Source organism: Nilaparvata lugens, chromosome 13 (genome assembly GCF_014356525.2).
Source record: "Nilaparvata lugens isolate BPH chromosome 13, ASM1435652v1, whole genome shotgun sequence".
Lineage (NCBI taxonomy): Eukaryota > Metazoa > Arthropoda > Insecta > Hemiptera > Delphacidae > Nilaparvata > Nilaparvata lugens.
In genome coordinates this window covers 20,253,477-20,267,143 of record NC_052516.1, presented here as the reverse complement: position 1 = coordinate 20,267,143, position 13,667 = coordinate 20,253,477, and the positions used below count along the sequence as shown (strand labels likewise).

At 32.6% G+C, this 13,667-nt stretch overlaps 2 protein-coding genes across 12 annotated transcripts in view; one reads left to right on the top strand and one right to left on the bottom strand.

The window, feature by feature from the left end:
* Positions 1–219: 219 nt before the first annotated feature.
* LOC111048441 lies at positions 220–8,974 on the bottom strand. 10 transcript variants are annotated; one of them, XM_039440037.1, is made up of 6 exons: positions 8,708–8,974; positions 6,444–6,550; positions 5,266–5,445; positions 3,429–3,594; positions 2,091–2,321; positions 220–505 (listed from the first exon to the last, which is right to left on the bottom strand). In XM_039440037.1, the coding sequence occupies exons 2-5, from the start codon at positions 6,544–6,546 to the stop codon at positions 2,120–2,122; spliced, it is 651 nt and encodes a 216-aa protein (XP_039295971.1). In that variant the 5' UTR covers positions 6,547–6,550; positions 8,708–8,974; the 3' UTR covers positions 220–505; positions 2,091–2,119. The 10 variants fall into 10 exon arrangements, with proteins under 10 accessions (XP_039295971.1, XP_039295970.1, XP_039295968.1 ...); XM_039440036.1 differs by lacking the exon at positions 8,708–8,974 and adding an exon at positions 8,561–8,591; XM_039440034.1 differs by lacking the exon at positions 8,708–8,974 and adding an exon at positions 8,154–8,545.
* A 233-nt stretch (positions 8,975–9,207) lies between these two features.
* LOC111048442 (zinc finger protein 665) overlaps positions 9,208–13,667 on the top strand; it is a 36,091-nt gene continuing 31,631 nt past the window's right edge. The window contains exons 1-2 of one of the 2 annotated variants that reach the window (XM_022334329.2): positions 9,208–9,467; positions 10,384–10,599. In XM_022334329.2, coding sequence (XP_022190021.2) covers positions 9,345–9,467; positions 10,384–10,599 — 339 coding nt within the window. In that variant the 5' untranslated portion in view covers positions 9,208–9,344. Of the gene's footprint in view, positions 9,468–10,383; positions 10,600–13,205; positions 13,353–13,667 lie in introns of those variants that run through there. The other variant, XM_022334330.2, reaches the window with a different exon arrangement.

The following is a 13,667-nucleotide window of genomic DNA, read 5'->3' as shown; positions in this document are numbered from 1 at the left end:
TGAAATTATATTTACTTCTGACATATTTACTTCTAAATAATTTTCCATATAAATCTAACCAAAGACTAAGTAAACAGTTAGATCTGTGATATAACCGAATCGGAACAAAATCCATTCCACCATCCCACAGTCTGTAGTAGTCTAGTTTTAGTATTTTTTTTAAATATTACTTTCTCCCGTCAAGGTAATGATAATTATGAAGAACGTAAGAACCACACAGAATTACATAAATACGTTTTATGATATTACAACAACATTAAAAATAAATTATATACAATCGTACAATACAGATGCTATTCAATTACGATACATTGATAACAAAATTAGAACATTGAATATCGATTGACTACCTATATACTCTATGATAACAATGAAACAACATTGATTCTATCCCAATATAATCAAATCCTTTTACAAATAATGTATGCCACCATTAAGTATTACTATGAAATGGAAGCTCATGGGTAGGAAATCGGAACAGGAAGTTGAAAAAATTGGAAACATTCTGAAAAATTGGAGAAAAAACAATGTATTAACAAAAGAACAAAGAGTTGAAGAGTACCTAAACTTGATAAGAAAGGACGAAAGGAAGGAAAAAGAATAGGATAGCTTGTAGAGAAAAGATGACTAGAATATAAAATAGATAGAGAGGAGATAACATGAGAACTTTGAAATGGGTTGAATCACTATCTCCGTAAACAAAGCCATAGTGCATGACAGGTGGTTGATGGTAACGTCAGCACAGGTTGGGCTCCTCCACCAATGAAAACACTAGCTGATACAGATCAGCTGAAATCAACAAATTTTTATTGGTTTAGGAGCCCTACCAGTGCTGACGTCACCAGAATGCACTATGGCTTTGTTTACGGAGGAAGTGGTTGAACGCATCATTATTTCAATCATATTTCTAATAGAGTGGATAAACAGGGAGAGTTAATTGAAAAAGGTCTATAGTAATATCGAATAGATAAATAAAAAGAGAGGATTATAGGTCTAGGGAAGAAGAAGAAGAATATATTATCGAGAATAGGATCAGTACAAGAGCCAGATAATGTAATATGAACCAGGAAGTGATAGGCTTCAGAAAAAGATTGTAATACAAGACAAATATTTCGTGAGAAAGTAAGAAAAAGGTAAGATTTAGCAGAAAAAGAGAAGATGAGGAATAACACCGTTGATTGTTGTAAGGAAAAAGATAGATAATAAGAGAAATCTTGGAGATTTGTTGAAAAGAAGTAGTGAGCAGGTGAAGAAAGGTTATTAATGGGAAAAAAGTAGTGGAAGAGAAGAGTAAGTTTAGAAAAGTATACAAATAGACAAGTGCACAAGAAGTATTAGCATTTCAAGGAGAAGAAACAAGCAATTCAAGAAACAAAATATCAAATTATTCCAAAGAAATTGTCTTCAAGAGTATTCAACGACAAATAGAGAGTTGAAAGTAGAGAAAGGATATAGTTTCAAGAAAAAAGAAGAAGAGTCCTAATTCTAGTGGAGAATGTCTGCAGGATATTGTTGAGAAAGTAGCTAAATTCAAATAAGACAACAGATTCAACTGAATACTACACTAACTACTAATACAAATTACACTGAATACCACCAAATAAGCCAGTCAAATCAAAACGGTCCCACAAATTTTGCTTAAACTTAATATCAATATGAACTAGTTCCAAATTGAATACAAAATGTTCCAAAGTAGCTGAATTTATGATGGATACAATTTCAAACTGTAATGAATTCTACAATGGTGTTACAAATATCCAAATGTTAGTGAGTTATGAATTGGAACACAGAGTGAAGCAGATCAATATAATACGCGCTACAATAATTGATCATAAATTAAATATTCAACCTAAATATTTGAAAATCTACTAAATAATGTTCCAGATATCCAATTAAATGTTCTAACTACTGAATTTTACAATGATGTTACAATTATCCAACAGATTCAGGCCCGGTTTCTATAACACTTACTAAATTTAATGGGCCATTAAATTTAAATATATTGTTTTAATGGTTCATTAAATTCAATAAGAGTGCTAGAAACCAGGCCTTCAAGATCAGAACTCATAGCGGATGAGATGAATACGTACAGGCGGCATTAAGAACCTTGTGAAATGGATCAAATCTTGAGGTTAGGGTTGGTGTACTGGACGTATTTGATGAGGGATTCGGACTCCTCGCAGACGAAGGGCTTTCTGTGGTGGCAGGCGACATCGTGCCAATGCACGCCATCGTTGTAGAAGTTGTTGAGGACGGCCAGGCAGTTTTCGGGGGCGCCATTCTGCAGTTCTTCACGGTTGTCGGGCTGGGGTCGGCCGATACTGCAATGAAAAAGTAATAAATGAGTATTCATTCAAGTATTTTGATAGGGCTACTTGGAAGATTGAAGCCAGAAAAGGTACTAATAATCATTGTATAAATTGATAAATATTACAACTAAAATTACTTAATGAAAAGCAATAATGACACGATTGATAAATGATGGAATGATCCGATATTGCAACAAGAACTAGAGAAAACTATTAGTAGAATGACAAATTATTCCTTGCGCTAAATTTTCATCCTCAGAAATATTAATCAGATCAAATGATTTTCTCAATAATTATAAGAAAATAATGCAAAAAAAAACTGGATATGACAGTCGTATTTCAGATTAATTGTAATGGGTATTATCTTTTACAGTCTATAGTGGATTCACTATAATGAGGTGCACGTTGTAATGGCAGTATTCGATCAACATTGTTGTTGCTATCCTTGTCAATCACCGACAAAGCAGATAGCGCTATCCTTTTCTAGCTCCGCAACGTAGCCAGATTGTTTTTTAACAATGTATAAATATAACTAATTAACAAAATATTTAATTTCAATTATGAGAATTTATTATTTAATCAATGAAAAATATATTTTCTCCACAAATAGAATATAATATTTGTCTGTCAGTAACTCAGCATTTCTCATAAATAACACCATATGCTCCAACAACAACATAAAATGCTCCACATCCAAACAATGCCGTCAGTTTGAAGTGAATATCACTAGAAGTGACGTCAGCATTAGTCATGGAACAGTGCTATAATGTTCAAGTCGTTGCATAAAATTGACTCAACTGTATCAACAAGTATCAAGTAAGTAAATAGGTAAGTACAGTTTTGAAAATCTATTGCGAAAAGACCCCTGTTATGGAATTCATTGTGATGTAATATTACATCATAACATGGTTGTAGATATGATAATAATACATTGTACATGCCCGCCGGTCTCAGCATTGGTCTTGGAACCGTTTTATAATGTTCAAGTCGTTGTATAAAGATGACTTTACAGTACAGTTTTGAAAATTCATTGCGAAAAGACCCCTGTGTTATGGAATTGATTGTAATGTTACATTATAAATTAACATGGTCGTAGATATAATAATTAATTTAGCATACCCTCCGGTCTCGCTCCAGTCGTTCTGGGATCGGTCGGTGGTGGGGGGGAGCTTCTGCAGCTCAGCAGTCCAGAACCAGCCGTTGATGGCCTTGGGCTGAAGGTCGGCGCGGTCACAGCCCTTGAAGTCACACATACGGCCCGATGTCCAGATGTACCTTACTTTGTCTGCACAATACATACAACAAATCATTGAAATTTCATATTCAGCATACAATCCTCTTCACAAACTCAAATGTCTCACAATAGAAAGTAGTTTTCCAAATATATTTTTAATTTGGATTTGAACATAATAATTTATTAGGCTTACATATTGTTTAATAATTGAACTTTCAAAATTGTACAACAGGCTAATGCAGAGAACTGTACACATTTCATACTGTCCTATTTTAGAAAACTATTCATCCTCTCAGTAATTTTTCTATAATGATTAAACTCATTATCATTCAAGAATTACCTAATCAAGGATTCAGTATTCAAGAATTACTTTATCCTTCTCAAACCACAAAAATTTTTATTCTAAATAAAGAACAGACTCCTCTCCACACACAGCCTTCGTGGACGAGATGCATGTTAATTTTTCTTTTCTTTTCATTTTAGTATCATAAGGATTATTATGTCTTTATTGTACAATACTTATTTCGATCATGTGCGATAGATTACAACCTATAAGTGTACATGTTGACTCATTTGAAATTGTACTAACTGTGAAATATATTCAATTGTGTATTTATTTCATGCAATAAATGAATTTGAATTTATTCTTATTTCAAATTGTGCAACATTACAAATTATCTAGTTTTAATTGTATATAGAAGAAGAGGTGTTCCCAGCAGTAATTTCTCTAAAAAAGTATCAAAAAAAGATTCACTGTAACATTTACATTATTTATATGTAAATATCATTATTTCATATTTATTTATCATATTTATCAGTATGAGTAGGAAAGGAATTAACTCACTCTGTATAAAAATGTTATATGTTAAGCGCTAACGCATATTTCCTCTTTTAAATTCTAATATTAATTTATATTAACCAATGCACAAATCAAATACATGGTTAGGAAAGGACCAACAGGCCTAGCTCAAAACTGGTCCCTTTCCGAATTTCGATAGATCTAAATTTGTCTTGACTTGTAAGTTAGATCAATAATAATAAGAGAATATTATTTTCACAGTACTGAAAATGTGGGAATCCGGTTTTATTGATTGTTTTAATATAATTATTAATAAAATACAAGACATTTTGTGTAATAAAGCCGACTGACCCTAGACAAGGAGGTTCTCTATGTAGTTGAGAGATTTTGAGGACTAGGCCTAACGCCTGTCTTCTTTTACAATTAACAGGAAGATAGAACGCAAATTGAATTACGATACCATGATTATCGATATCTTCTCATATTTATTTTTCTCTTTCTCTTCTTAACTTATCATCCTTTCTTCATCATTGTCACCTCACCATTCTTGACTTTACCCCTTCATCATCACTACTAAGCTGTTTTTTTTTTCATTCTAAGTGCCATATGCTAACACTACGTTTAACGATAAACCACGTTTACTTGTAGATATATGGTTGCATTCATCATATAATGTGTTTCATAAGGAGTTTAAACGAACAGCTGATATTTTTCTCCGTCTAAACCGAGTATCTGCATACGAGCCTAAATTAAATAGATTCCAAATATAAAGAAAATAAAAATCTCAGTATCTCTAAGAGATAAATAGATTCTCCTTGTTTCAATATGCATTGTAATTTTCGTTAGAGTTGAGAAAACACGTTTTGGTTCAATTTGAAATTGTAACTAGACAAAAACTGCAGTAAACTGAGTGACAAACTGACCTTGGACGAGGAGGTTCTTGATGTAGTTGTTTTCGGCGGCCGTCTGCAGACTGACGAGGTCCATGCAGCGCGCTCTGCACCAGTTGCGGCCTCCCAGCCAGTCCTCCTCCATCTTGGCCGTGGCGGGGTCCTTCCATGAGAAGTAGTAGCCGTGCCCGTTGAACTTGTCATGCACTTTCCCTGAAACGAGCCATCAGTCAAACGTTACTATATTTTATTCATACAAACGAGGGACAACAATAACATAAAGTTTGAGCTCTTGTAAATATAAAAGTGATGAGATCTTTCGTAGAACAAGCCATCAGACAAACGTTACTATAGTCTATTCATACAAAGGAGGGACAACAGTAACATAAAGTTTGAGCTTGTGTGAGTATAAAAGATATGTCTCAGATCCGTTTTTCATTGTTTGACTCGTGAATACCAGTTCACAATGCTTACATTCAAATAAGGTTATGCGATATTGAGTTCGGCTCAGCTTCAGTTGCTAGGTGGAAACTGTGGATCAGTGGTTGATAACTTATTGTACTTTGTGACATTGATCATTTTCATGTATTTGTTGTTATAATTATTGACGTTTGCCATATCTGTAATTGTACAGCATTTTATCCAATAAGAATATTTATTATTATTTATTATAGTCTTGCTTCACGCGCGCACGCGCATGTTTGCTTACATACGCTCTCTCGGATCCCAGAACCAAGTATAGTACAGAGAAACTTGTATTTATTTATTCACAATAATGAGATTAAAACTACTTTTAATAACTATTCAGTAATGCTTGTAGATAGAGTTATAAGAAAGTACTCAGCAATCTACTGAAAGCCAAATATATAACTAAGTATAAGTATTTCTAAAAAAATAATATGACAAGAGCCGAACTTATAAAAACAAAATAGTCATATTAATAACTGAATAAATCAAATAAGTACTAAAAGTACCCTGCTTTTTGTGTGAGAATTTCGATTAATGATTGTAGGCTATGTATGGACTGCTGCATAATTTGAGGAATGGAGTTTTTAATATGAGAAAAACAAAAAGATCATGTCTCATATGAATGTAATATAAAAATGGGAGTTTTTTTAATGTGAGATAAAATGTTAATGTACGAGTGAGGAGAGCGCAAGATGGAATGAAAAAAAAAACAGAGGAAGCCGAGAAGAAAAATGAATAATTACTTTGCGCGCATAATGCTGGAACTGGAGGCTCCAGGAAGCGACCTCCAGGGAACTGCGCCTCGACGAGGACCGCCGAAAGTAGTGGCAAAAGGAGAGCCAACATCCTGCTGGAATTGAAAAAAATTATAAACACATTTTAATCAAAGAAAAGATAAAACAGTAACGAAAATCAAGCATTGGCTAATGAAACTATACAGATTGACAGACAAAAAAGGTTCGAGGAACAACATTATTTTTCAAGAATAAAAACTGTATTTTAAAAACTTGGAACGTTTAAATAACTGTTAAACTCTCTTTCTGAAATCCTCCATACTGTTCGATATTTTTTTGAATACCGTATCAAAATATTAATCAGCATTCTTGAATTGAAATTCCAATTTTTAGAACTAAATGGAAATTCAGGATAGAGAAGTTTTTAGAATCAAGGATTAAAATTTCAGGGTACTAAATAGGATACAGCATTATAAACTTGAGACAAAATTGTAAACATATTCAGACTAAGTTGAATAGGAATTTAGAGATTTAAAATCAGAGCTTTATTATTAAAAAAAAATTCAACTGTAAACTAGAAAAATAAATTTAGACTGAATGGGAATTTAGAATACAGAAGTTTAGAATAAGGATTAATATTTCAGGATACTAAATATGATACAGCAGAAATTTAATCAAAAACCAATTTTACCAATTAAATAGACAACCTGATAAATTGAGAAAACAAAGAATTAATACCAACGAACTTTAGTGGTGGAATGTCATTGAGGGTGTAGTGAGCTGCAAGTGAACATTGAAATAAGGATGGCTTGTATTTATAATCAATTAGCATTTATGGAAAGTTTCAGTCATACCTGAATGTACATGTTTTGAACAGGTTTAATATTATGATGGAATTAATTGTCATTAAGACTCTCAAAATAAAGATCAGACATCATCTTAATGAGGATGACTAAATCAACTATTAACCTTTCAAGGTTAATGGGTTTAAAATAAAAACAAGATTTAACCAACTGTTAACGCATTACAAAATGAATAAGTGATTAAGAAGAGGATATGAACTGGAATAACACTGTTGAAAGATGTGACCTTCAGAAAATTTTTCTATTAGCGTAGATAAACTTGCTCTAAATTGCACAAAAATAAATTCAATAATTGATGTTAGACTTCAATTTTATTGAAATAATTTTTAATTGATTAATTTTTTGACCATGTCCACTCAAAGAGAGATTTCTCTATAATTGTTGTACAATACATTTCAAACTTAATTCTATTAGCTTTCTATTCTGTTAATGAGTACCTGAAATATTTCAATGTGTATGTGTAAATTTGTTCGTGTTTATAGTCGAACTTGCGATATTTTACTCATTATTGACGAATCCTATTGCTTACATTTTTGTAATGTTGTTTTATGGCCAATAAAATTCTTGATTCTTAATTCAAATGACCCAAGTAGATTAGCTTGATTCTAGTGTTATCGAGTGACCTGAGTTACGATACTACTATTAACAATACAACAGAAAACATATATAAAACAACTGGAGAACATTGTATAAGGAAGAAATCTTTAAATGTAAAAAATGTAGCCTACTGTAGGCTACAATATCAATAAAATTCTTGTTTGAAAAATGAGATATAGAGGACTACTATAGAGAAAAGATAGCACAAGTTTCTATGTTTCTCTTTTGCTATATTTACTCTATGGTTAAACTATCTTACCCAATATACCCACGCACAAGCCTATAGATTATATAGGTATCACTCTCAGCAAACATAAAACAAAATATCTATCACTTGAATACGTAAATTACTAGAATTAAATTCAATTCAAATAAAACATTTTTTGGATCAAAACACTGCACTAATCACAACACTCCACAATAACATCAAGAAAAAACAATTAACAAGAGATTTTCAACACAAATGATAATCTGTATTCAACTACCGGTAGGTCTAACGGAGGCCAATGAATCATAACTATGTCTATCAATGACAAGTTCAACAATAAATATTGATCTATAACTGATTAAAAACCAATGAACCCTTATCTTAAAATAATCTAAAACTTCTAAAAGCACAATAGTAAAGTAAGAATACAGTGAGAACTGTGATCAGTATCTACTTACCTTAGGAATCCAACTAACAAAATCCATTGAAAGCTTGTCTCTTATTTATAGAGTGCAGTATATTTACGGCTAATTCTATTTTCGTGTTAGTTTTAAAAACACCTAAAGGAACTATGAAAAGAGAAAGCTTAATATTTCGGCACTCACCCCTCGTATAAACCGGTCCATTTCGTCAACAAGGATTTGTCGTCTGGCCAAGGCTTTAGGAGGGTGACTATGTCAACACAAGCTATTATCTAATCTTGATTGAGGAAGACAGTTGAAAAATTCCATTTCCTCATACTGGAAGCTAATCACATCAAAGGAATTCCTTTCTTTGTAGAATATTATAGTTCTAATAGAAAAATGGAATCATTCTATTGAAATTAAATAAAATATAGGTTATGACATGCTGCATCCTGCCTGTTGCTGAAAATCATATGATTTTGACGTCCATCATGATTTTGCGTACACTCTCTTCTGTAAATCAATTCATAACTTTCTACTGTTGAATAAAAATTAAATAATATGAATTAATTTAATATAATTCTATATGAAAAAAATGAAAATATTTTTTCCACTGTCAATTGTTCCAAATTTCTTGTTATAAGGCTTTTATATACTAATTGAGCAGCTTTGTATTCTTTTACAAAAGGATCAGCCGCCATTATGCAATATTGTGACTGTTCTCCCGGAGCAAAATTTTGCTGGTTACTGTAGCTGAAGTAAATTCCAAGAAAGTGATGTTTTGTAAACAATGAAATGATTCAGATTTTCTTGAGAAATTTTTCAAATAATTTTTAATATGGCAGATGTTCTTTTTTGTCGTTTGTGTGCGTTAAAAAAGGATAAACTTGTCGGTATCTATGATGAAGAAGGTCATAAGTTGTGCATTAAAACCAAAATAATCAAATGTTTACATTTTGAGGTGAGTTTTTATTGATCCGGCAAAAAGTTTTTACTCAATCTATTTGCATAAAAGCTTGTTTATTTTCACATCATTCTTTTAAGTACCGATCAATAAAGCTATACAAAGTCACTGTAAGCAGATAAAGTTATGAGTTTCCCTACTTTTTACTTGGCAACCTATCATAACCTTACTTAATTTTATACTCTTCATTTGGTTGCTTATTTTATTTAGTTATTCTGACTGGTTGTTACTCCAAATGGGAATAATTTGGTCATTACTTTTCTTAATCTAAAGGAGTCAACTCCAACATTGGCCTATCCAAAAAAGGACCAAGGACTGGCTTAGTAATGAATGTCCATATTATAGTTGGAAAGCTTAGTAAGTTAGAGCTACTTTTTCTTTTGAGAATTAATAACTGTATAAGTGTTGAAGGGTTTTATATTATATTCTTTGTATCTTCTTGTTTTTTTTTTTTTTTTGCTTTTACAGAAATGTAATAAGAATGTTAAATGTTGCATGGTTACAAATTATTAATGCATATTGTTTGCATTATTTTTTGGAATAATATTAGATTGTATGAAAATTGTCAATGTTTTTTATAATAATCAGTTACATGTATATGAATAAGTATGATCCCACTTCAGTTGACCCCACTTGGACCCCATTTAGTGGAATGTATGATCCCACGTCAGTTGAGCTTATAAAGTAATTCCACCTCATGAAACCCTTGGAGTTTAACCATTACTTTGGCGTTTCTACAGTCGATCAACTGTGTTATGTTCAAAAAAATTAAACTCAACTTGAATGACTTTACTTCAATATTCAATGAGATAGGCCTGATGCAGATTATTATCGTGAATATGATTATATTTTTAGTTTCTTCATGAAATATCAGAGCACATATTTAAATTATCATCGATCAATTTTTTTGTAGATCTACCAGACAGACTCACTACCAAAATATGTGTGTCTCGACTGTTGTTTCAAACTGGAGCAATTCTCCATTTTTGTGGATAGCAGTGCAGATGCGCAGAACACTCTTTTGCGCATATTCCAGGAGGACGCTACCGCTCATGCGCATCATAAATCCTTGGAAGACGCGCAGACTACTATCGAACTGGCTGCGTTGAATTGCGACTCACAGTTTCAGGTACCTTAATTATTATGGTTATTTAATATTTATATAAAGTAGTTATTATCATCCCTGTCTGTTAAAAACAGCAAACGTGCTGCTTGCGCTCTGTTCGTGAGCCCCATACAGGCTTGGCAAATCCTTGTTTGAAGAACGTTTGTAAGATACGAGGTGCGTAAGTCAGTACCAAGTCTTACATTTCAAGAATCTAAGCCCAGAATAATAAGTCATTTTCACAAATAGCCAATCTGGGAACTGAGAACTGGATAAGCAATAATTGCCACTTGAGTTATAAGCATGATCAAAGTGGTTTATATAATTTTAATGTATGTGATAAGGGAATTTTTGGAGGCAAAGCACATGCAATGTTTCTTATTATTTTTTTATTAGGTTAGCACAACAATACAATGGTCGGAAAAGAAAAACAGGCAATCGCACAAAACTTCTTCAATTTCCTAATTTAGTTTCAAATTGCCCAAATACTATTCATAGGTTATGTCCATTTCAATTTCTAAACCAAATCGCAATCTGAAAATATAAATAAATAAATAAAGCCTTTATTTAGTCTCCAGACAACATTTTTCAATACATCATTAGAAAAACAATTTACAATCTATTACAAACCATTCATCTTCAGTTTTCAATACACTAGAGAAATTCTTCTTTTTTTATATATATGAATACATATATAAATCTTCAAATGAAATAGAGTCCGTACAGTCGTACAAATTTAGTTTTTACTCCTGTTATACAGGAGTATTTTTTCCTTCCTCGAGCAAAATGAAAAATGATAGTTTATGAAATTTAATGAAATCGAAAGAATATTATAATATAAAGAAGAATACAATAAAACAATAATTTCCTTTTCCAATACATAAATTTGATAATTTCTCTGGAAACTAGGCCCACTAGCGGGCATAGGCCTCCCCCAGGTTTTTCCATCTCTGCCTGTTTTTCGCCGTCTCCATCCAGTTTATACCTGCAGTCTTTACGATATCATCCTTCCATCTGGCTTTCTGTCGACCTACTCTTCTTGTTTTCCACGTTGGCTCCCAACTGGTGACTTTTCTCGTCCATCTGTCGTCTTCTAATCTTGCGATGTGGCCAGCCCATTTCCATTTCAGCAACTTCACTGTTTTTGTCACATCCTCAAGGTTTGTTATACTTCTTATAAAAGAGTTCCTGATTCTTTGTTGTCTTTTTATATTCAAGATGCTTCTTTCCATTGCTGTTTGAGTGACTTGAACCTTTTTCAGCGACGTTTTCTTACAAGCCCAGGTCTGTGCTCCATATATAAGTGCTGGCATTATACATGATTTTATCACTTTGGCCTTTGTTGAAATATTGAGCTCTTTATTTTTCATAATACACTTCAAAGCCCAATACTTCTTCCATGCTATGTTGCATCTTCTCTTCACTTCATTTTGTTCCCTCGTTGCAAATGAGAAGCTTTGACCCAGATAAACCACTTCGTTTGTCGGACTCAACATTCTACCCCCAATCTGTATTTCACAGTTTTCTCTGTTGGACATTATGAAAGTTTTATCCGGATTGATGATGAGTCCAGCCTGTTCACTGGCGCTTGCGAAATCCTCCAACATACCCTGCAGCTCTCGACTTGACTTGGCAATAACCACGATATCGTCAGCGAAGCGAAGATGATTTAGATTTTCTCCATTGATATTGATGCCGAATCTTTCCCATTTTAATAATTTGAAAACCTCTTGAAGAGCTGCGTTGAACAGTATCGGTGATGCCGGGTCGCCTTGCTTCACTCCTCTTTCTAGGTTGAAATAATTGCCTGGTTTTTCAAGAATTACCCTTGCAGTACTGTTTTCATAATAGAATAGAATAGATTTTTATTCCTCTAAGTATAAAAACTATACAATCGGAAACGTCATAATCTTATATGCATTACAATGATAATAAATCTAACAGACATTCAATAATAATCACATAATAGGCAATCAAAATATACAAGTCATGAAAGTTTATATAATAGTTCACACTTATTTAAGATTTACTCTAAATTCAAATTTGATCAGAAGTAGCTACTAATAGTTACATTGCTCATGTTGAGGAATTCAGTCAATGAGTAAAGCGGATTTTCTGTCAAAAGTGTTCTCATTTGACGTTTAAACTGAGCAACAGATATTTCTCTTACAAAAAACGGAAGCTTATTGAATATTTTTATAGAAATTACTCTTGAACTGATCTGAGTTCTCCTCAGCCTGGCATATGGTACTTCAATACACTGTCTGTACCTTGTATTATGCTGGTGAAAATTCTCCCTACGTAGGAAAGAGTCAAAATTCATTTTCACTTCCATAGCTGATGTCACGGCATATTATTTTCCAATAAAAATAGAAACAGCTTAAATCAAAAGAATTTTGAAAAGTAGGCGCCAATCTCTGAGTTCATTATCTCCTATTTCCGATAACAGAGAGCGCTCCTTTCCATACAGCTGATAGATGGTCAGTCAAAAACAAAAATATTCCACAGATGATAATATTTTCCAAATTATTAAAAAAATTAAAGTAATTCGAAATAAAATGAAATATCAAATTCCATTCACCACCTATCCTATGTCCTTCCTTAATTTGGCAAAGTGCAGTGAAAGAAAAATCTTATCGTTTGTCGGGTGTGTGTCGGATCGTGCCGTATGATGATGTGCTGAGAACTGAACGTGCTTCATATGTGAAGGACAGATATAACACATATATGTCGCTGTCGTATCGTGTCGACCGGTTTTATGAGGACTATATATATCGGTGAGTTGATCAATAATATAATATATTTTTTGCCAAATATTTGCCAATATTGCCAAATTTTCCTGCATATTCCATCACCACCACATGTGTAACTTAGGCCTATTAATTGATTGAGTTATTCGGAGCAATTATGAAATACAATGAACCTTCTAAAATATAAAAATATGGAACTAATTTAAATTTATTCAATAAAAATAGGCCGAGGTAGTAGTGGATATTTCTAAATTTGGATTTCAAGAATATGAAACCCAACACTAGTAAAAATACAAATAAGCTATAAATTGTCATTATTTTCTGTTCTACAAAAATTGGCCT